The 23,141-nt window shown below is 41.0% G+C and overlaps 1 protein-coding gene across 1 annotated transcript in view; it reads left to right on the forward strand.

The window, feature by feature from the left end:
• Positions 1 to 23,141, forward strand: part of IGF2BP3 (insulin like growth factor 2 mRNA binding protein 3) — a 119,712-nt gene that overhangs the window by 24,570 nt on the left and 72,001 nt on the right. Inside the window, exon 4 of the mRNA XM_030008290.2 lies at positions 1,343 to 1,391. Coding sequence (XP_029864150.1) covers positions 1,343 to 1,391 — 49 coding nt within the window. The remainder of the gene's footprint in view (positions 1 to 1,342; positions 1,392 to 23,141) is intronic.

The following is a 23,141-nucleotide window of genomic DNA, read 5'->3' on the forward strand; positions in this document are numbered from 1 at the left end:
GCGTGCTTGTTGCTTGATCTCGTGGTTGCCGTAGTGTTGGGTTGTGACGCCTCTGTGTGAGGAGAAGTTTGGGCAAGGTGGCTTTGTGCTGTAAGCTCCGTTTGCGCCCTGAACAAAGCCTGTTGAGAAGAGCATTTCAAGATGTAAAACACGCACTGCAGGCCTGTGTGGGTGGGTGGTGGTGTTGGTGTTAGGGAAAGGAGTGCATTTTCAAAGGATGTGTGGGGGAAAATGAAAGCTTTCTATTTTATTACTAGACAGGAACATCTCTAAAACTTGTTTTGTTGCAAGATTTTACTGGCTTGTGTAAGTTTAACAAACTTCTGTTATAAAAAGTCCTTAAAATGCAGTGTTTTTCTGTGAGAAGTCAGTATTGAGCAATTAAAACACTAAGTAAAACTTGAGTGTTTGAACACAAGACACTTATTTTAGCTGCTTTGGTGAACCAAAATGTAGTTGAGACCTTCAAAGCTAGACCGCTCTGTGTTGGCCCCTCTCCCTTCCCCAGATCTTCCCTGCCTAGCCAGACTGACCCCACCAGCATGCTCTACCTGAGCCCAGCTGAAACTGTGTTAATCTACACATTCTTGTAAATCCCAAGGGTTTTGTGGCATCTCTGGCATTTATTTGTTCTCTCACTTTGGGGGAAGGGAGGAGACAAAGGACTTGGCTGTGAAGGCAGCCAGCACACTGCCAAGCTTTGCAGTAGCACTTCAAAGTGAATGTTTTGTTTACAAGATAAGTGAAAACTGATGTAAATTTGGGGTGAAAATACAATGAATTTACTGATTCTTACCACATTCTCCTGATCAGGGATGGAGAATGTCAGCCATATAAATGTTAGAAAATAGTCCATCATTAGGCTAATGAAAAACTTAATATCGAAGCAAATGTATGTATTCAAATTTATATTCTCTTTCTTGAAGGGGTGTAGAATCCTGAAGTATCCTCTTGGTGAATTAAAAAAAAAAAAATTCTTAAATTGTGTAGAGGGGAACCCAGTACAAATACATAGGATTATCACACCCATTTATAATGGAGAGAGTTAGATACCGAAGGCCTTAAAACTGAAATAGAAATAATCTTCAAGAAAAGCAGAGACTTCATGAAATGTAACAGCTGTCAAATGTGTAACAAGTATTTCTGTAACAGCTCTTTGGACTTGAAATGGTTTTGACCTGACATTCCCCCCCCAGCGATCTGTTGGGTTTTTCGAGTTGTGTATTTAGTTTTGCCCCTCTTAGTATGACAGATGCTTAAATGTACGACACTGCTATGTATAGTCTATCTTACAATAATGTTTTCTTTCTGTTTTTTTACAAACTATTTTATTTATCTGCAGGAGTCGGAAGCTTCAGATCAGAAATATCCCGCCTCACTTGCAGTGGGAGGTAGGAAGTTACTTTAAAAATTATCTGTGCTTAAAACTGTGTTTCTGTTTCTCTCTTTATCCACAAGACTTTTCCCCTTCCCCCACCTTTCATTTGCTTTGCACACACCACCCATTCTGTTCTGGGGAAAAATCCTTTGGAAGAGGGAACAATAGAGCCTTCTAAGCAATTCAGATAACTGCCTTCATTTCTGCTCTCCGAGTTAACCATAAAAAATGTTGAAATGGATTCTTTGGTGAATGCTGACTTCCTGATGCAGTCACTCTCTTTGACTGAAAGCTCGTCCGTTTTGGACCTTGCTGGTGTCTGGTGTATGAGTTCAGTAAACTTAATACAAGTTCATATTTAAATACTTGGCCAGAAACTTTACAAAAGCAGAAATTTAATGCTGATCCTTTTAGATTTTTTTTTTGTTTGTTTGGGGTTTTTTTTGTTTGTTTTTGTTTTTCCTTGCTCCTCTATAGTGGTGGCATTATAGCAAATTGTTTGCTCATGCTATTACGGTTATTGGCTCTCACCAATATATTGTATACTTGCTGTTTACACTCCACAAATAGTGTTATAATTTTTGCAGTAGATGGGCTACTGTGAGAACGGATCTGTTTTCATTATTGTTTTTCTACCTCCTATGTGTTTAAAATGTTGTTTTCACATTTTACTAGTGGTAAGTCATCCTTTTGCCTGAGGGAGATTAGAGGGTGGAGGGTTTGAGGATAAAGCTCCAGTAGCGTTGCTCTCTGAGCAGGTTTGGTCTGACTTCTTCATCTGATTTTTCCATCTGCAGCTACTTCTTTCTTTGCACTGCCTGATTGCTTCCTAGCTTTGGAGCAAAATGGAAGCATTGCTCTGTCCAACCTAGGCTGTCAAACACAGGTTTTCTGTAAGATATCAGCACACACCACCTCTCGTTGCTTCAGTCTGTCCTTCTGGTGTGTGCTGTCCATATAAACATTTCCTCTGCATTTCCCAAACCTTGTGCTCCCCTCAGTTGAATTGTATCCACCCGATAATGTTTTATTTCAAATTCATAACTGCTTTTTTGTCAAACTTTTGGGAAGAGTAGTAACAGAAATGGTTGAGGGTGACTGGTTTGAGGATTAACTTATTTTTCGGTACAAACTTCCTCTGAGGATTTTGTGTAGGAATAGTGAGTATCAGAGCAGAAGCATATGATTTGGAAAAATACGAATAAACGTGGATGTAAGCACTGTTGAGCAGAGTACATAAAAATGCTTCTACCTCCTTGTACCTTCTTCCACGTACGTAGCTATTACCTGCAATTTACAAGCAGTATCTACCCTGTTTCCCATCTGCTTCCTGATTTTTAAATTGTTTCCCTTTCCTTCTCCATTGCTGCAGTTTCTGTGGTGACATCTGGTCTCAGACAGATGTTCCCTCTGCCCCACCTTTTCGAAACATTTTGTCTTCCTAAAGTTCCCAAGGAAGAGTTAAAATTGTCCCTATTAACATCATCTCAACCTTGCATAGATGCCCCGAAGTTGCTTGTACAGACTTGACCCTTTGTCTGAGTGCAGAATTTAGAGGGATAAAGCCCCAAAATAACTTCTACAATACTTTTGCGTTCTCTTGCAACATCAGGGCTGCTTGCCAAGTATGGTTTGTCCACAAACTTCCTTAAGTTTTTCTTTGTAAGTGCTGGTGGTCTGTCAATTCTGCACTGAGCAGGTAAGTTTTGTATGTCCTCAAAAGAGTGCTGATGACAAAATACAGCAACAGGTGATTAAATTCATCAGGGAATTCTTATGTCAAGCTTACCTTGGGCTCTGGTATCTTTTTTTTTTTTTGGTGCTAAAAGACCTTGCAAAAACTTCCTTTGAGCTCTGTAAGAAAGTTTTGGATGATTCTTCCTTAAGACAAGTCTTTCTTGCAACCAGTTTCTTGGTAGAGAGTGTAAAAGTATGTATATACAGACAGGGATTTATATTGAAGCCAATGTTCTTGCATAAGGTTTTCTGAGGGGATGGTGTGTGTGCACACATGTGTGGCAGCTGGAGCAATTTTACTGAAATTTTCATATAGTCCCTCTGTGCCAATCTGCTTGCCTCATCACTCCTTCGTTAATTGCTTGCATCAAGACTGACTTCTAATGGGTGTGAAATCCTTAAAACCAAACTAAAAACAAGTGCTGAAAGAGGTCTCTAGGTTAGTTCAGTCTATCAGCCTTCATGTATGTTTGATATTGAAATACAAAACACGCTTAGTACTCGGCAACACCTTTCTTTTTACAGTGACATAGGGATATGTGAAAAGAATGGAAGAAAGATTAATGTTCTTGTGAAATTTTTTTCCCAGTGTAACCATTATTACGAAGGTTACCGTGTCATTCTTTGCAAAAGTATTTTCTTAAGCTCTGTTGAAATAATTGCATTGTTCTAATTTTGTTCTTTATAGAAAACAAGCATTTTACATGGTAAGCCTACAGGTATGCCCCTAGCAGTCAGTGTGTGTGCCTCTAGTTTGGTGCTTCATAGCTGTTCTTGTAGCCAGTGTGTCACACAGTGGTACCTGTAAGTCCCGGGCTGTGTGGGACTGGGACCCAGCAAGTGTCTCTGTGCACACCCACACCCAACAGACATGGTCCTTGGCTCGTAACAAATCGCCCACAGAACCTCTTATTATAAGGAAGGCATCCGTAATGTTCTCAAATGCAGCTTGTTGGGTTTGGAGAAAGCAGGTGTGGAAGAGCGGTAAGGATGCTGGTCCCACAGGGGAATGTAGCTGGAGTGTTTGTAGTGTGAAGTGTAACAGAGTTTGGTAGTAGCTCCCACTCCTGAGCACCTCAGAGAACAGTATTGCCTGGTTTTCAAAACCAGAAAAACGTTCAGGGAATAAATTGAAGCTTAATCTGAACTGAGAAAGTTTTGCAATACATCAGCTGAGGAAGGTGCCCCATTGTTGATATAGGTGCTTTGTTCTCCATGCAGATGTGAGCTGGCTCTTAAGATTCATGAAATGCCAGAGTAAATGAGTTTCCTGTGAAAACCTTGAAACTGTTTCACTGGTGTATCTTACCTTTCTAAGAGGCACCTGTGCCTATTTAGTAAAATCTAGTGCCTTTAGTACCATGGAAGAGAGAAAGCATTGAACTTTAGTCTTAAGGAAACCTTGACCTCCCCTTGGAATAAAGTGGATATCCTGAAGACTCATGTGAGGTAGGACACTTGACCCATAGTTATTTCATACCGATTGGGAAATAAACAGTGGGTGTAAATGGCCACAGAGTAACAAGCATTTATTAATAAGATTTTCATAAACCAAGTATGCAAATTCAGGTTAACCATTTGCTTTTCTGGCTGCCTTTTTGGAGAAAAATATTGCAACTAGTTTTCTCTTTCACATGGGTTTAAGTTACTGACAACAACAAAATACTGACTCTTATAACCAGCCATAGCAATTGGACTTGTAGTTGTTTCCTCTGGGTAATGTAAGAGTTCACTGTGTACTTATCAGACCATCATGGTATAAGTAAATAGGTAAGATAACCTTTTTAGACCATATTCAGGCCTAAGTGGTAGAAGAAAGGTGGATAGTGACCTGCTATAATCTGCTGAGTTACTACATTGAAACAAAACCACAAGGTTGCTATCCTGAAGAGCTTGCTCTAAAAGCGCAGCTGTAAAAGATAAAATTCTAATGTATTCCAAGGCATTCAAGGTTAAGTTTGTACAAAACTTGCCTGGCAATTAATTTGAACTTCACAAGAAGATTTTTGGCAAGGTTCTGCAGGTTTCTGTACCTGTGGGTTGGGTACTCCTTGCCCAGCTAGGAGAAACTGGAGGTGGAGGGAAGGCAGCATCTCTGTCTGAACTAAGAAAATTTAGGACTTGCCTCAGACTGAAATTGGAGTCTGGACTGGTATGGGCTTATCCAGGATCATGTTCTCTACTCATCCAGGAGGTCGTTTGCATTTTTCCCCCTTCCCTCACTAGACTGTCTGGGTTTGAGGACACTGGATCAGTGCCCATGTTCCATAAAAGCATCATCACTTCTGGAATACATCTTCTTCCTTTTTTTCTGCTTGCATATAAATTGCATATGAGGTTATTGTATCAATTTAGTAATTTGAGGGACATGTGCATGATCAGATTTTATTTTTTAAATAAATCAGTTTCACTTGTTACAAAGTTTTTTTGGTGAAGTAAACACTCAAAAATTAGTGCACCTTTTTTAGTGATAGTAGGTGGGTATAATTGCCCCACCCCCCATCAAATACAAAGTCTAGATTGATGCTAAGAATCATGACAAGTGAAGGATTTGGCACACCACCTTTTCCCATTCTCCACACATACCAGTCTCATCTCTCTCATTGGAAACAAGCACCCTTGCTCTATGGTCTTTGCAGAAAAGTAAATCGATCTCTCTTACTCCTTCCTGAACCACAGTCTGTAACATACTGTTTTGACTCCTAATTTGTAACTTCAAGTGTTCTCTCACTTAACTTGTGAGTGTTCAGCACTGGAGGTGTATTTGCAAGACAAAACGATATGCCTTCTAGGAGAAGGTCTAGGTGTGGTGATTTAAAACTGAAGCACCTAGAGGTTGTTTCTGTTTCAACATGATGGGGATCTAAGTAGAGTTCTTTTGAGAAGGAATTGTTATGTGAAATGTCACTTTTTTTTTCTTTCTTCTAAAACATTTTAAAACTAGCTTCTTCAGTGTAGAAGATGCTTCAAGAGATTTTCTTTCCAAATATTTTTTCCATGTTTAGTGAATAAAGCGCTAGAGAACAGACTTTCAGGACACAGATGGTGCCAGAAACAGCACTTGCTGGCTCAGCAGGAAGGTAGCTGTTGAAGAGTTCCCACTTATCTTCTGTGGGCTTATTTCCTTAGTGGTTTGTATGGAGCAGATAAACAGATAAACAGATACAGTGTTGATGAACTTTGTAACAAAAAAGGTATACTAAAAGCCCAGCCTGTGGAGTGTGAACCTGTTGAGTGAGCAGAGAAGCAAGAAAAACATTGTGAATGTGTATTCCTAGATTTGCTGAGAGACTTGCAGGTTGCTTTCAGGGACAGAAATGTGTGGGAAGGGAGGTCTGATTTAGCTCTTCCAAAGGCAAAAGCATGTTACTAAACAGGGTTTGCTTTTCCTCACTTTTTGGCGGAAGTGAAAAATGAAGTCTCGTAGTTATGCTGAGACCTCTGCTGTTTTAGATTCTCCAAGCAGAAGTAGTAAGGGAAAAGGAATTCTGGATCAGAGTTGCAATGTGAGTGCAGGTTCTGCATTGAGATTTCTGTCAATGCAAGAAAGGTTTGAGCCATCTCCACCCATCTGCATATTTTATAAGACAACTTTCAGTTTCTTTAAAAGAATCGAGACTGATTCTGATTGTGAGTAAATGTTAGTAAATCTTCTTACAGTGCATTTAACTGTTTGTCCTGAGGATCTGTAGTAGCTTGTGTCACTGCTTTGATTAAAACAGCTAAGCTGTGTGGGGTGGGTTGGTTGTTGGTTGGTTGGGTTTTTTTAATCTAGAGATGCAGTGTCAAAACTAATCTTGCTGAATGATACCTGCTTATGATGCAGCTTATTCTAGAATACCAAGGATATGGAGAGGACAGGTGGGGAACTTGTGGATTTTAAGAAAGGAAGAGAAAAACATGAAACCATTGCAATTAAGAATAAATTGGGATTATACAAAGCAGATATTTCTCATAAAGCAAGATGTAAAGGGGATATGTAGGAATGAGCTGAGCTACAATGAAAAGAATTCTAGAAGAAAGATGAATCAACAGTAAAGAGGTTTAAAATGTATTGAAATATGATCTTTCACCTCAAGCCTCCTCCAAGAATCCTAACTTAATGTAGTGCTATAAAAATAACATATAGCTATAAAAATGCTAGCAGAATGCTAAGCATGCACAAATTGTCTGCTGCTGCCTGCTAGGTGTGGGAATATCTGGTAGGGATCTCTGTTTTCTGTTTCCTCCTCAGTGTGCTACATCAGGCGCTAAGCTGTACTTTTTGCCAATTACTACTAGTCCTACTCAGCAGGAGAATGGAGAACATGTTCATCTGTTCTCTGCAGCAGTCTTTTACGTATTTGAAGACCTATGCTGTTTAGGGAGGGTTAAGGAGAGAGTTTAAGGTCTTTCAATATCTTCTCAGGACTCTTATTTCTAGGCAATTGATTGTTCTTAAGTCTCTCACCTGGTAATGTCCCATGAAGCTTCTCCAGAGTAGTTTCTGTAGTTTAAGATCACTTTGAGCTCTTATCTTGTCCTCTGGTATGTTTGCACTCCATTTCAGCCTTGTGCCATCTTCAAATTTAATAAACACAAACCTGGTACAATGTTAGATGTGGTGGTCCCTGCAAATCCTAGGAAACAGAGCGCTTTATTTTGCCAGTGTCACCTGGCACTGCTCACAAGGTCAACTTCTTACCTGCTGTTGTAGTGTTGACTGTTTACCTTATGAGTCTGTTGCAGGGGGCAGTGTCAAAAGCCTTCTGAAGAAAGATTCCCCCCCTCCATAGAGTGTTAATTCTGTTATAATGAGAAACTTGAAAGATTTATCAAGAATTATGCACATCAGAGAAAGGTTGAATGTTGATCACCTGGTTATTTTGATTCCAGAACTACAGGATAGAGCAGCCCCTGAGGCAATGCAGAGCACTTGGGCAGCACTGCCTCCTCCTGGTCTTGGATCTATATCCAGGGGAGCATGGGGGGGGGGTGTGGGGGTGTGGTGGGGGTGTGCTGCCTTTGCTCCTCTCCTGCCAAAGGGGAAAGAGAGGATGGCCTTCTTTCCTTTCTGCTATCTGACCTGGGCCCCACACTCTGAATTAACTATTTTGCCTGACCTGCACATGTTTACCACCATGTAGCTGGGCTTAGCAGCAGGTGAGGCAATCTGATACAGGAAAGTGACTGTGTCTGTGGCAGACCACCCAATTTTGCCCTTAAGACAGCATACTGGCTTATGTTGGGATTTTAATTGCCTGGCTTAATTATAGGAGGTGATATTTACAGGTATATGTGAGGTAATAAACACCTTTTGCAGGTGTTTAAAATATAGGGTGTGGGAGTGAAGGTCCTTGGATAAACATCCAATAGGCATATTTCTCACTCAGAATGATTTATTCATATGAGTGTGTTGGCTATAGCGGTGCTGATAATTGTCTTATAGTTGTTATAAACAAGGGAAAAAATCTAATGTGGGAAGTAATTTTCTTTGAGAATTGGACTACAGTGTTTTTTACTTAAATAAATCAGGATTGTATTAAAAATAGTTGATAGTGATGTTTTTATCAAATGTCTGCCCCCATTTAAGAGTTAATATCCCAGGTGCCCCCACTGAAGATACTTTGCTGTGGTTTTATTATAGCTGTAGGCTTAGAAATGTAGCATTGCATTAGTTAACACAATATTTTTCTTTAGGAAATTTGTATTGCAGTAGCTTAAATAAGGAATAGAGATGTTAGAGGGGAGGTCAGGGCTCTGTTGTGCTAAGCACCTAGAAGATACGGAAGGTGGTCTTCCAACCACAAGAACTAGACATAATGTTAGTACTCTGTGTCAAAGAAACGAGAAGACTCACCAGGTCAGAGCTGGCTCGACTGACACAGTTTAGAGGTGTGAAACTTGCTTCTCTTCCTCCAGGTGGCCAAGGTGATAAGTTGAAAGAATAGGAAGTGGAAGATTTTGGGCTCCTGCTGCAGGAAACGTGGTGTTGGGTGGTTGTTCAGGCAGCCACTTTGACTTGTATGGCAGAGGCAGGAAGGTTGGCTGAGCAACTTTTGAAGAAGATGCTGAAATGCCACAGCCTTTTGACCAGAATATTAAGCAAGGTGGAATAACTGCTGGCTTCTCTCAATGTGCCGAGTAGTAAGCTGCAGTGACTTCAGGGCATGGTTTGCAAGCTGTTGGTTAACCCTGCTGTGGAGGGGGCAGGACAAGGAGTGGAGGGAAGCATCAACTTGGACCTGAGACTTTTAATTTCTTGTCTCATCTGAGTTGCACAGATTTGTGACTCGGTGAGTTGTCTAGATCTCTGTGTTGGAGTATGGACTGCTTTTGGCTGCAATGGGCTCTAATGTCAAAGCACAGAAAACCAGTGAGGTTTAAGTGTTAAATGTGGCCATCCCAACTAAGACATGCAGAATGTTTACGTCTGGAGACTGGATTTATGGGTCTATATCTTATTTTCCTTCCAACATTCAGTGGGAGAAATATTTAAGTGAATGGTTTTTAAAAAAAAAAAAAAGTGATTCAGTGTGACTATTTAATCAGTGCAACTGATCCAAACTTTTCCCCCCATCCAAATTTGTTCCATTGTCCTGTGACTGAGACGAGAAAAATTCTGTTTTCATGACTAGTTTTTGATCTTCGAGGATAACGGAAGGCACAACCTGCAATCCCTTAACTTTTTCAGAAATGTTCCAATACTTAAAACAGCTGTTAGTGTGCAAGAATTTTGGCATGTCACCATGGGGTTGCTTGGCACTGTTAGAACAATGTGTTGCTCACAAGGCTAGAATAATATGGTTACTTGTTTACCCTGTCACTAACAGTGACTCTAAAACTTGACAAATCTTAAGACACACAAGGCTTGCTTGATTCAAAACACTTTTTGGGAAACCAGCCACCAAATCTTACTTTTTATTTGCAGTTCTAGAAAGGTGTCTGTGAAGACCTTTGTTCAAGGGCTCAGCTGCCAAAGTCTTGCACCCCTTAGCTATAATTTTTACTTAAGGAGTCACTTTAATCATGGTGCAACCTCTTTATCCAATGTTGTGACATGTCCTTTCATAGAATTACAAAACCATTCAGGTTGGAAGGGACCTCAGGAGGTCTATAGTCCAACTTTCTCTCAAAGCAGGGTCTGTACTGAATTGAAACCACACTGCTTAGGGTCTTGCCCAGTCTTGGAAACCTCTAGGAATGCAGTTTGTGCAACCTCTCTGGGTGACCAGGTCTAAGGATTAATTATTCTATTAGCGAGAATTGTTTTCCTTATACCTGGTAAGGACATCTGTTGTGTCAATTTAAGCCTGTTGTCTCTTGTCCTCCCACCCTGCACCTCTGGGAAGAGCCTGGCTCTATGTTCTCAATGATGTCTGGGGCAGGCTGCTGCTACGCTCCCATCAAAGTTGTCTTTTCTTGGGCTCAACAAGCCCAATTCCCTCAGCCTCTCCTCACTGGAGAGGTACTCCAGTCCCCAACCATCCTGGTGGCCCTTCACTGAACTCATTCCAGGTACTCTGTCTTTCTTGTACTGGAGGTCCCAAAACTGGATGCAATATCTACACGTGATTGATTATCCCCTTTTACTCAGCATTCATCAACTTTCCTCCATCCATTGCCTGTGCTCCTGTTAATACAGCCCAGGCTGTTGTTGACCTTCTTTGCTGCCAGGACACAGACCTGGCTCATGATCAGCATGCTGTCCACTAACACCCTGCATGGTCTCTTCAGCAGACCTGTGCTCCAACCAGGCAGTCCATAGCCTGTACCAATGTGCAGGGGATTATTCCTTCCCTAGTGCAGGACTTTGCATTCATCCTTGTTAAATTTCATCATGTTGCTGTTGGCCGATTCCTCTACCCTGCCTAGGTCTCTCTGGGTGGCAGCCCTGCCCTCGTGCATGTTGATTGTTCCCCTTGGTTTGGTCTCATCCTCAAATTTGAGGAGGGGGTGCTGCACCACCTCCTCCAGGTCATTGACAAAGATGTTAAGCAGGACAGGCCCTGGGACAAACCATTTCTTACTGGCCTCCAGGTAGAGTGTGGCCAGGTGGAGTACCATCCTCTGAGCCCAACTGTTATTCATTATAGTATTATTACTGGAACTTAAGCTGGATGTGGAATCTCTGGAAGTCTGTGACCTGCATGCACAGGAGGGGAAACATGTCTGGGAATGGTATTGCATCTCTGCAGATAGAACTTAGGCTGCATGCCATTGCTGGCTAAATTTCCTTAAACACAATGATAAATTAACCCATTGTTCAAACCACCCTCAAGTGAGACAGCCCAGAAGTGAAATAAGCAGCATCAACACACTGCTGCTTTCTTCATTTCACATGTAATCGCATGATCTTGATTCTCACTGGTACTCTAATAGCATAAAATACAAACTGCCAAGGGACTAATGGTGAAAGTTGTAGCTTCTGAAAACTTTCCATTTTGAATGCAACCTCAGTTTAGCAAGTTGTAATGGAAGTCCCAAAGTGTGTTTTTTTGACCTATGAAAGAATATACGTTTTTAATAAGAAAAATGTACTCTTATTCCTGTCAAAGCTATTGACGTAGCTTTTCTGTGTCTTTTGCATGTAAACTTAGTCTTTCCTAATTAATTATTCATGGTGCCTGATATCTTAAATCTTGCTCACTTTAGTTTTTCTCTGTGAAATGAGGAACCAGTAGTTCTTACCAGTGTTGGGTCTTCTGGGGAAGAAGCTGGGAGTGTGCACCCCAAAAATTCCCAATGAAATCAGATGTCAGTACGCTGTTTGTTGGCATATTTGAATGTCCTGGTTTCAGCTGGGATAGAGTTAATTGTCTTCCTAGTAGCTGGTATAGTGCAATGAAGCTGCTAGTAAAGCTACATGCTTTTATAAATGAAGATGCCCTTCAAGTGTTGTAAAATTGATGTGATTAAGAAACTAGTTACTTCTGTCCTGCTCTTGGAGAAGTTCTGAACTAATTTCAGTTACCTGCCTTGAAAGAAGATGTCATTAGCAGGGATTGTCTCTTCAGACTTGCCAGTCGTATAATTTGAAAAGAATTGAAAGAAATGCATAAATGAGTTGTTCCTCAGGCAATAATAGGAGAAATGTTATGAGCTCTTGTTTGTGGTAGCCAAAGGAATAGAAAAATGTTAACTTTAAGTGGCCTCGATGATTCTTTTTTTTTAATCCATTCGCTCAGTTTGTGCATAAAGAACATAAACCCAGCAACACTGGGTCAGAAGAAAGGTTTATGTATATTCCTGTATCCCACCTTTGCTGTGCCTTGGGAGGGGTTCAAGAACAAGGGCAAGGATATAGTAATAGCTCACCAGAGCAGTCTCCTGGCTTCCAGCATTTTGCAGCCCTGTAACCTACTGACCCAGAAATGATGCTGCTGTATTTAAGAAATTCATCTAGAGTTTCTGTGAACATGTTCTTGAACCAATGCAAATTCCAAGCATCCACAATATACTGCAGTGAAGAGTTGCATGGTTTTAGGGTATGTTGCAGGAAGAACCCTCTAATCTCACATGCTTTGAACTTCCACCTGCCTCCCAGCTCCTGTATTGGAGGGAACAGTGAATAGTAGTACCTCCGTGACCTTTTTCTCCCTCTGTATTTCCCTTATTATTTTAAGGACCCTTATTCCTCAGCCATTTCTTTTCCAGGCTGAAGAGCAATAGCCTGCTTAGTTGTTTTTATGTGGAAGGTGTTCTGCATCCTTTGATTATCTTTGTCCCATTCCTGGAAATTCTACTAAGTGATTTGGAGTTGAGGGACCGAATCTGCACACAGTTATGTCATTCATTTTAGGTTATTTCAGTTTATGAAGGTAGCTGCTGTCAGAGACCTCTGTGTATGTCTTGGGGTTTGCTCTCTTTTTTTTAAAAAAAAAAAAAAAAAAAAAGGTTGCAGTGAAACCAGTGGAAAAGCTAATCAGTGGAATGGGGTTTGCTGCTTATGTCTCAAGAGATCAGCAGACTTTTCTTTTTTATGACAGCCATGGGAAAAATCAACATTATCAGTAGTGCAGATCCTCCCCTGGGCTTGTTGCTAGTTGCCAGGAAATGTTACATTTGAATCATATGCGTACCACATGTTGACCTAACTTTATGCAACTGGCTCTTGTGTGGAGGGAGGGAAACAAGATGTGCTTATCTCCAAGGGGCTGGCTAGTTCCAGCCCAGCTGATTCTATAAAGCAATGGTAATCAGCACATCTCTCCTTACACTTGTCTTAGGCATGTGGGATTTTTTGTCTTGTTCACTAGACAAGTAGAAAGTGGCTCTTAGACTACCTCTCTGATGAGTAAGTCTGCTGAGACTGTTGCAAAGGCTGTGATGCTGCTGCTGCTACTACTACAAGCCTTCTACTTCATTGCTACTTGTACAAGCACACTGCTTCATTGCCTCCGTGTTCCCCTTCCACAGTGACTGTTTTGGTTGCAGTCTTGAACGCGGCCACTCAAGAATGAGGCCCCACCCATGCCTCTTCTTGCAGCTCCTACTTGCTTTCACCTAGTGCTACAGAAAAATCTTGAGTTATTTCTTGGGCGTGTGGGGAAAAGGAACAATATGAGCCCAGCTGCAGAATCTCCTGCAGAAAAAGGGAGACCTATAACCGAGGCAAGCAGAGAAGCTGTTGTACCAAGCAAGGGGAAATGCTACAGGCTTATGGGAAGGCAAGAGATGCCAACAAAATCTGCACCTGCATACTGCCATTTCATGCAGCAGCTAGAGCTCACTCCAAGAGTCTGGATATGGTAGTGGGTCAGCTACTGGCTGCTGGGTTGAGGCCTTGGAAAGCAGCAGTGATGATATGAAGAATAGGTAGGAGATCTTTAAGATGTAGGTGAACACCAACTGAGCCAAAAGCTGCTGAGCAGGGGGAAGGGAGATGAAGTTGTGTTAATGTATTTTCTTTTTTTAAGTTTTTGTGTTATTCTAAAGCCTGAAGCTCCCTCTGATCTTGTGTCCCAAATTGGTAGCCAAGTACATGTGGGCAGGGAAGGAAGGGAATGTAACTTGAAATAGCTCCCTTATTTTCAGATGCTTTGGATGTTGTGGCAATCAAAAGGGGAGATGTGACTAAAAGCCATCAAAGCCACTTCCAAGCACATGCCTTTTAGTGGAGCAAATGAGCAGGATTTTTAGAATATAATGCAAACAGGAACTGTAGCCCACCATTAACTGTGGGCGGGAAAGAAGATATATTAAAACTATCCTTGCAAACAGCTGCCTTGTTATAAAGCCTAATAGGGGATTGAATGCATGTGTAAGAAATGAATTCAAATCAACATTTCTTGAGACACCTTTTATTGGGTGCTGGGTTTTTTTTGTTGCTCTTAATAATAGAGTCAGGCTGTTGTTATGTGAGTAGTAGATAGCTATTCATGCAACACTTTCACTTATTTGCTCACATAGTTCCCTTGCTGAACTCGTAGTTAACCAGTGTGAGCAGCAACCAGGAGGCCAACCTCAACCATGTACTCTGAAGTGGAGGGTTATAATGATGTGTCAGTGGCTTCTAGGTAGGTGTTCCTCAGCCCTTTGTTGCATTGGGTGTATTAAACCTGTAGCCTTCATCTGACTGCATATAGCAGCTGTCGCCCTTTTGGATGTGGTCCGAGTTACAAATCTGCTGTTGATGTTAGTGTGTGCTAGTGTCCTCGTGTAGTTTCAGCAGGCTTTTGGTCTGGGAAACTTTCACAGGCTACCTTCTCAGCACTCCTTTCCTTTTCTTGGCATGTTGTTTTCTGGTTTTCTCCATCCAAATGTGTAGAAATCTACAGGAACCATTCATGTGAGCTCATACTGAAGTGATGTCTATTACATCCCAACTACAGGACTACTACTTTTTTTTTTTCTTTTTGAGTATGTGACTTCTGTGGACCTGTAGCATTCCTGTAGGTAGTGTGGCATTGCTCATTATCCCTAACTTTGATTTGTGGGTATTGGTTGTTGCACCCCAAATGGTTGCTGGTTTAGGTTACTGTTGCAAGCTGGGATGACTTAAGTACTTGAGGGACTGCATCTTTATAGGAAACTTTCTTGTTGCCCCTTTGTATCAGCCTCTTGCCAACGTTCAGTAATTAGTGTGCCTTGTCATCAGGTTTGGGTTTTATACTCAGGAGGTATCTGTTCCTGGTGACATTCTGTTTTCTAAACATGTAGTAGAAGAAACAGTGCAGTGGGGGCATACTGAAGACTTGAAGCCACTTTGTGTCTGGGACTGCAGTGGGAGCATGCAGAGGGAATTCATGCTAGATTAGTGATTGGGACTCTTCTGACTGTGCCATCTCCAATGAGTTGTGATGGACTACGAACACCTTTAGGAATGTATGCAGATGGCTGTATAGCAGATATGAACTTCTCTTAGCTATGCTGTGTATACCCACTACAACCAGCCCTCAGATCTCTGAGGTCCACAGCTCACTGGCTGTGAAATTCATTGTGAGATCTAGAAGGAGGGTGGAAGGACTACAAAAGGTATCAGAGATACCTGAACTTTTGCCAGTTCAGGAGTTGAGAGGAAGGAAAAAATAAATAAATCTGGTGTTGCTGCAAGGTGTTGGAGACAAGTGCCCATAACTTCCATCGCTTTGCTATATGACTTAACTTCTGGTCTAAGCCAATGTCCAGTGGTGCCTTCGGACTCTGTAGAAATGCACATGTTGGTGATAGTTTTGTGTGGCTGTATGTTATGAAAGTAACTTCTGTCTTCAGGAAACAGATAGGAGAATTCTCAAAGTGGTGTCCTTACCTGACTAATGAAATACGTTAACCTGCTTCAACATGGAAGTGTGGTTTTATTTACAAAATAGATATAAGCTATAATGCTTTGTTTCAGCTTGTCAAACTGTGGTCTTGCAGCTTCCTGAGGTTGTGCGAGGCATTGCTGTGCTTGCAACTGCCCTTTGTGCCTTACTGTTTAAAGTCTGCAGGCAATCCTCTCCTCCATCCGTTTGGGAAGTTGCTGTCTGTTGCAAAAGCAAAGACAGGAGCAACTTCTTTTCCTCTTACAGTAGGAATACTTGATTTTCTGAGATCATGTATACCTGCATGTCAACAGTTCCCATTAATTTGCCAGAACCAACCTGTTTAGTGGCCACCCTTCTGTTTGATTGTTCATGTTTCCATTGTGGAACTGCTGTTCCACACCATTCAGACAGTGTGTTAATCCAGCTTCACAGAGCCAAGCAACAGGTCATTGAGACTGGAATGCGTAAGGGATGTTAGAGCTGCAGCCTCCAGTATCCTTGGACTGCGTTGACTGCTCTGCATTGCTCAAATCCTTCCGCGTGGTATTAGCTTCTGAGCTTTGTGGGATTAAAAGCATTGCCCTACCACATGTAGCTGGTTAGATGTCTCTCTTCCGCTTGACAAAGAAGGTATAATGCTGTCTTTTGCATTTTCTTTGCAGCAAGGCCAGCTGTTTTAGTAGTTGATGGGGGCTTCACAAGTGCAGAAGAGACCACCTGGCTTTGAGATTAGGGAGGGAGCTTGTCGGGTCTGTCTGGCCATGTGTGCTTTCCTGTGCTGTGGTAGTGGTGAACCTGAAAATTTACTGCTGATGATGCATAGCTGGTGGGAGTTGACCCCAGGTTTCTGCAAGGCAGGAGGTATTGTCCTGGGCTGAGGAGCAAACAGGTTTCTGATGGCAGAGCACAGAAGTTCCTGGGGTGGCCTCCTGTCAGCGATCGCTGCTGCTGCTCCTGAAAGCCACCCCTCGCAGTGCCCCGTGCCTTTCTCTCAGACAAGGGTTACCATGTGCACGTGCATTACCCTAATAGTGTGGTCACAGACATGCACTTCTGCAGCATGTGTGTATCTCAAAGTATTTTTAAATATTTATATATTGATATATAAATGAAAAAAACCACAGAGCTTCTGACTTGCAGCAGAATTTGCCCCTTTCAGAGAAGCAGGTGATACAAGTTGTGTGAAATGGTGGAATGGAAGTAAAGTTATATGCTGGTTTTTGTACTGATGCAGTCAAAAAAAATTGTGTTTGGGGAGCGAGCAGATTGTAGGCTGCACGGTAGCGGAGTGACAATCTTTGAGATGCAGAGGCATTTGACACTTTTGCTCTTTGGATTTCTTGGTTTAGTGGAAGTAAATGGAACCAGAAGTGATCAACAGCTTGTCCAGCAGCACTTTGACTACTTCCTAGTGTGTATGTGATAGAAAATATGGTCTCTCCAGCCTTCTTACATCTAACCAAATTCAGGTGGTTGGGTTTGGGACAGAGGAAATTTCCATTTTGCAAGTAATAGAAAAAGTTGCCTTCAGTCTCAATGGGGAATTTTCAATGAGTAATGATAGAGCTAGTGTGTAAAATGTAAGAGGGGGCACCACTAACTTTTCTGCCAAAGAGTTGTGTGTATGTGTGGGGAAACCCCTTAAAAAACCCTACTGACTTCTGCAGCATGTTGGCTTGGTTCACTGTTGCTCCTTTGGGTCAGGGCAAATGCGCTTTAGCTGTAAAACTGAAGAGTTTGAAGTTTTTGGAAGTGTTGAAAAAGAAATACTTCTTGAGAGTATTTATCCCTTGTGATCTAGTTGGAGCAAATAAAGGTACCAACTTACTTTCTTGTGAGTTTTCTCTCTTTCAGGCAATGGTAAGTTTATAATCAAGTGAGGGATCATTTTAATAATAGGTTTCAGGACAGTGATACCATCATGTTCAAATTGTGACTAACAAGTTAATTATAGATACAGTATATTAGTTCCGCTTTTCTTTTTGACATCTTAAATTTGGCAAAAGAAAAATGTAGATTATAAAAAGATTGAAAATTAAAGTCTCTAGTTGAGTTCCAACATCTCATGCACAGTTACTTAAACTTTAAAACATGCTTTTAAATAGATCTTCCCAGACTGTTAGTCTGATGCCAGATGAACAGTTCAGGGGTACTTCTATAAATCAGTAAAAGAAAATTTTATCATGAGATTAATCCCACATTTTGCGTGCAAAGAAGAAAAGTTAAAAACCAACCACCACCATCACCACCCCCCTGCAACAAACCAACAAAAACCCAACAGAAATCCCCTATTCTGTCTTCAAACCTGCTAAAAAGCTTTTTCATAACATTATCTGAAACAAGTGTGCTTCTCCATGAATTATTCTCTAATTTGAGGCCCCTGCCTTCCTCCCTGAACAGTATTTGGTATTTACCAGTTGTTTCTTTCTGAGCTGAGCAAAAAGCAAGACAAATAATAAGCTTCCATTAGCTTACCTGTTTTCTAAACTTTTCTGATGCTGATGTTAGTAGAAAAGCAAGTGTAGGTAATGCACCCAGTCCTGTTGCACACTGGAGTTTGTTTTTTCAGCAGGCAATTTGGACTATGGCTTCTAGGCTTTCAAACTGACTCAAACTATTGGTGAGGCTTCATACTTGAAGGCTTACTGCCCCAAAATAAAACTCCTAGCCTGTGAGACAAAGACCTGTCCTTTTTGGCAGATAAGAGTGCTCTGTAATTCCCATTTTGCTTTCATTTCAACTCCCTGTTGGAGGAAGCTGCTTTCTTCTTCACCCCCCCACCCCCCCCACCCCCCCCCACCCCCCCCTTCTGTAATCACAGCAGCTACATGGTAACACCCTTATGCTGTATTCCCTGGATGCTAGAGAGCCTCTTGGGATTTGTAGGACACACAGATTTCCTGGGGGTCTTGCTTCCTTCAAAGGCCAGGGCAGGGGTGGGGGCAGAGGGCATCTCTTATCCTTATTCTCTTTGCTGGGGACTGGTGTCTAGTCACATTGGTATGGGGAAGATGTTTTATGAGCTTGAACTAAAGAGCTTTGGATCTGTGTGCATGGATTTTTCATTTTTTGTGATATCCTGACGCCAAAGGTGTAGTGCTTTCCAAATAATCTGATAGCAGAAAGCTGGAGGATACAGACACAGTTACCATACCAGCAGTGCTTGAAGGTGCATATAGCAAAGGGGTGGGAAATCTTAAACCTATTCTTTTTTAGGAGTATGAGGAATTAGTATCTGGAACTATATAATTGTGAGCCTTTTCCCCACAAAAATGGGTAGTTTTTCAGATCCCTTTGCTCTCTCTTGTTCTATTAAGAACATGACTTTAAAAAGTTATAGAAACACCATAGTTTGTAGGCATAAGAAATACTTAGGGACAATGTTGCAAACATTACTTTAGACTTAGTTGCTGGTGAAGTAGTAGTCTATTTTGTGGATGTTTTCTGTGAATTCAGTCTAAAATTCCTGCTTCTATTTAATTTTAAGGAAAACTGGAATTAAGTTTCTAAATGCATAAAAAGTATTTTCTGTATAACTGGAACTGCAAGGAAGTTTTATGTTGTGCTGGTCAAAGGAGGCAGGCTTAATACAGTCTTTATATTCTGTGCTAACCCACAACAGGAATCTTTGAACTTTTGATAAGTGTCAGCATGTATATCAGATGCATACAAGATCCTAAATTATTAAGACTTGATATGTTGTGGCTGTCTTGTGAATAAAGCTATAACATATATAATACTCTGCCTCCAACTGTTTGTGGTGCATTAAGAATGCAAAAATCTACAAAACTGATTATGCAGGAGGGAAGTGACCATAAGTAAGCTTACAGCTCCTAATTCCCTATCCATTACTATCAAGTCATGCTGTCCTATGGTTTTAGAAGAATTTGTGGGGGGGCGGGAAATAAAATAAAAATTATCGGCACTACAAATTCTTCCTGCAGAACTGATTGTGAGTTACATTGTTCTGCAAACTGCTTTTGGAATCAGATTCTAGAGGGAATTCTTGCAGATCACCTCTCTTTAGAGAAAGCATGAGCAATGCTTTCCTTGTTTATGCTTTTCAAGGTCTATCTTACCTTGTTACCTTGCTCATAAAACTGTTTTTCTCACCCCACTGCATGCATTGCTGCTTAACTACCCATCAGCTGGTTGTAATTAATTTCTAGTGATCAGTGTGTTATGTGATGATTGTGGGGTTTTTTTTTGCTAAGGTATGGTGATCACCTGAACAGAGGTAACTATTGTGCTAATGTGCATTAACTTCTCCTTTATTTTTGCTAGCAATTCAATTCATCTCATAGCTGCCTCTTGCATGCTTTTGTGGCTTTGGCATATCTGACAGCATATCTTGCGGAAGTGTTGCCTTTCATTTCCTTCTGAGAGGGATCCAGGTGTAGCAATGCAGTGTAAGGAAATCCTGCCCTTGACTCCAGCTGCAGCTATAAGGGCATCATTAACATGGTCGTCTTCGCCCCTCTGCTGCCCCATGCTATTGGAGCTGTTGTTTCCTCTGTTGTGTATCTGTTAAGCAGCCACACCCCATCACAGCTTATCAGTGAGAAGAGCTTTATTCCTGGGAGCAAGAAGACAAAAAAATGGAGAGGAACTGTGGGAAACTGAAACACAGTGCTTCCTCCTTTCTGTTTCTTGGTATATAGGATATACACAGTAACTTTGGAGCGCACATGAATGTTAATGTGTTTCTTACTCCTAATGGTTACTTCATCAAAATGATCCCTGAGTACTGTGAGTACATGCACTGTCACCAAAATACATGACCCACAGAGCCAGCATTCTGTAGGCTGCAGATACTACGGTGCATACAGCTTGCATTGAAGTGGTGTGATCCACATTAAGTCTGTTTTGGGATCATCAAAAAGTTGTTTGAATGAGCAGGGCATTTGCAAGCGGGTGATGAGATTTCAGTGATTTTAGTGGAACCTGGGATTGTGTGTGGATGCAAGACTCTGCATAAGTAAAGGTATTTGTTGTTGTGGCTTTCTAGTTTGGTTTAGGCGAGGAATACAATTTTTTAATATTCCTGAAATGTGCTGTGCATTTGGAGATTCTTGGCAGTGTCCCCTGTTGCCGACAAAGAGTCCACTTTGTGTTTTGCAACTCTTTGTAGCTCCTTCTACAGTACTCAAGGGATAGCTGTGCTCCTTGCTTTGTAACCTGTGATACTTCATTATGAAGGTTGTCCATGTCATCCTCCCTTGTTTTCTCTGGGCTATACTGTAGTTGTTGGGGCTTGCCAGGGTGTAGAGATGTGGTTTCCATCTTGTAGGAGTCCTCTGGGTGGGTCTTGAGGTGTGCAACCCTCCCTGACACAGGCAGGCTCCCTGGGTTCGGCTGAGGCTGAGATGTTCCTAGAGTGCGAACGCTGTATTTTGTATGATCTGGATTGGGAGACTGCCCATTTGGCTACACCCCTTCCTCCCTCCCTCAGTGACAACCCAAAATAAACATTGCGCAAATCATGTGTCCCTCAAACAAGCAATCAGTGAAAATTGCTGTGCTTCCACTAAGATTAAGACTAATCAAAGTGGGCAGCGATCGTAGGAGTCGGTCTTTGCTTGGAGTTTGTTCTAATGAAGTCTTTGCTGCCCCATGAAGGCACAGAAAGAATATGAAATGACACAACCTACAAAAACTTTACCACTAATTGCTTTTTATGTTCTTCTGCTACACCACGATCTCTCTTGGTCTCATTTATTTTGGTGGAAAGCCCTTCTGGTAAAGAAGAATATTTTGTGTAGGCTAAGTAAGTAGGAGAGATTAAGTTTTTGCTGTGAGGTGAAACAAAACCTCTATGGTATATGTCCTTGAAAATTGTTGTTAGTGAGCAAATCTTTTTTTTAAAAAAAAAAAAAAGTATTTAAATCAGTGCATTCCTGTGTGGCTCTAATTAGTTTAAGGGGAAAAATAGTTTGTATTGGAAATGTATACAGTTTCATTTTATGAAGTCTAGTTTACTGTGTGAATAATTCCTTATAAATATAGCTAGTGATTTAAGAGATGACTCATTAATGGTTTAAAAGCAGTATAGTAAAAATGAAACTTGGTTGTGTGAGAGAGAGCTATTTTTGTGTGGGTTTTTTTTTTTTTTTTAAGTTATTTTGGGAGTTACTTTCAGTGGAATCCTTCTAACTGTTCTCTATGGTGTAACCATGATTGCCTACCTCGCCGGTTTTCTCTTTTTTTGTCTTTGCCTTTAATGCAGTAGCAGCAAACTGGGAAATGTTGATGTCAGCAAAGTAAAGTATGGGCAAATGTACAGCTTAAAGGAAGGCTAGAATGAAGTCGGTCTTAAAATTATGGTAACTTTTGTTATTTGTTGCAATACTAGATCATATACTGTTACTGTATTGAAGTCATGATTAAAAGCCAGTATAATTCTAACTTCTTGTATGTCATCTCAGTGAGTGAGGTTATTGGCTTGCCTGACTTAAAGCATATAGTTTTCCTTCCCTTTATGTTTAAGTGATCCTTGGCTGACCAATTCCACTATATGTAGGAAAATTCTTCTCCTTGAACATTGGTAGTATTCTTAACAAGAAGAAAAAGTCCATCTGTCATTAAGCTTGAGATGAGTTAAAGCTCTGCATGTGTTCTTATATTTGCTGTAATACCAGTTCTTCAGAGTGAGGCTGCTTTTTATGATTAGTTATATAAATCACTCTTTTATTTTGCACTTTTCTGAGACTATTGGACTTAAAAGCAGTATGCATATCTTCTAAAATTTGCATCAATATAGGAACTAAGTTACACTGATTTTAAAAAAAAAAATCAATGTATTTGAATTTCAGAGAAGTGTCACTACCTGTCCATTCTTCTACAAAGGCTTGCTTTGCATGGACTTGCAGGAAAAAAACAATTAATGGAGGCTGGGTTCTGCACTCAAGCGATGAGTCTCTTAGGAATATCGTTGCCTTCACACTTTCCAATTAGCAGAACTTAATTCTAAAGATAGGCGTTTAGGCTGGGCTTAAAGTAACGGGAACTCCAAATTCAGTGACTCGTGGGAGGTTCTAAAGCAGTCTGCTTTTCTCAGCCTTGCCTCTTCATGTGTGTATAATCAGGTCTTGAAATCCATAGTGCTCTTCCATTATCTAAAAAATGTAAATGGTTTTGGGTGAAACTTCTGTCAGACCCTCTGCTCATCTGAAAAAAACCCCCACAGTTTCAGAACACTTGCAATGAAGATTTAGAGTATGAACTGAAGTTTTAAAATAAAACACTTGCCTTGTATAACACTGTAATATTTTACTGCTGTTAGATTAGAAATGCTGAGC

The sequence above is a fragment of the Aquila chrysaetos genome, chromosome 3 (genome assembly GCF_900496995.4).
Source record: "Aquila chrysaetos chrysaetos chromosome 3, bAquChr1.4, whole genome shotgun sequence".
Lineage (NCBI taxonomy): Eukaryota > Metazoa > Chordata > Aves > Accipitriformes > Accipitridae > Aquila > Aquila chrysaetos.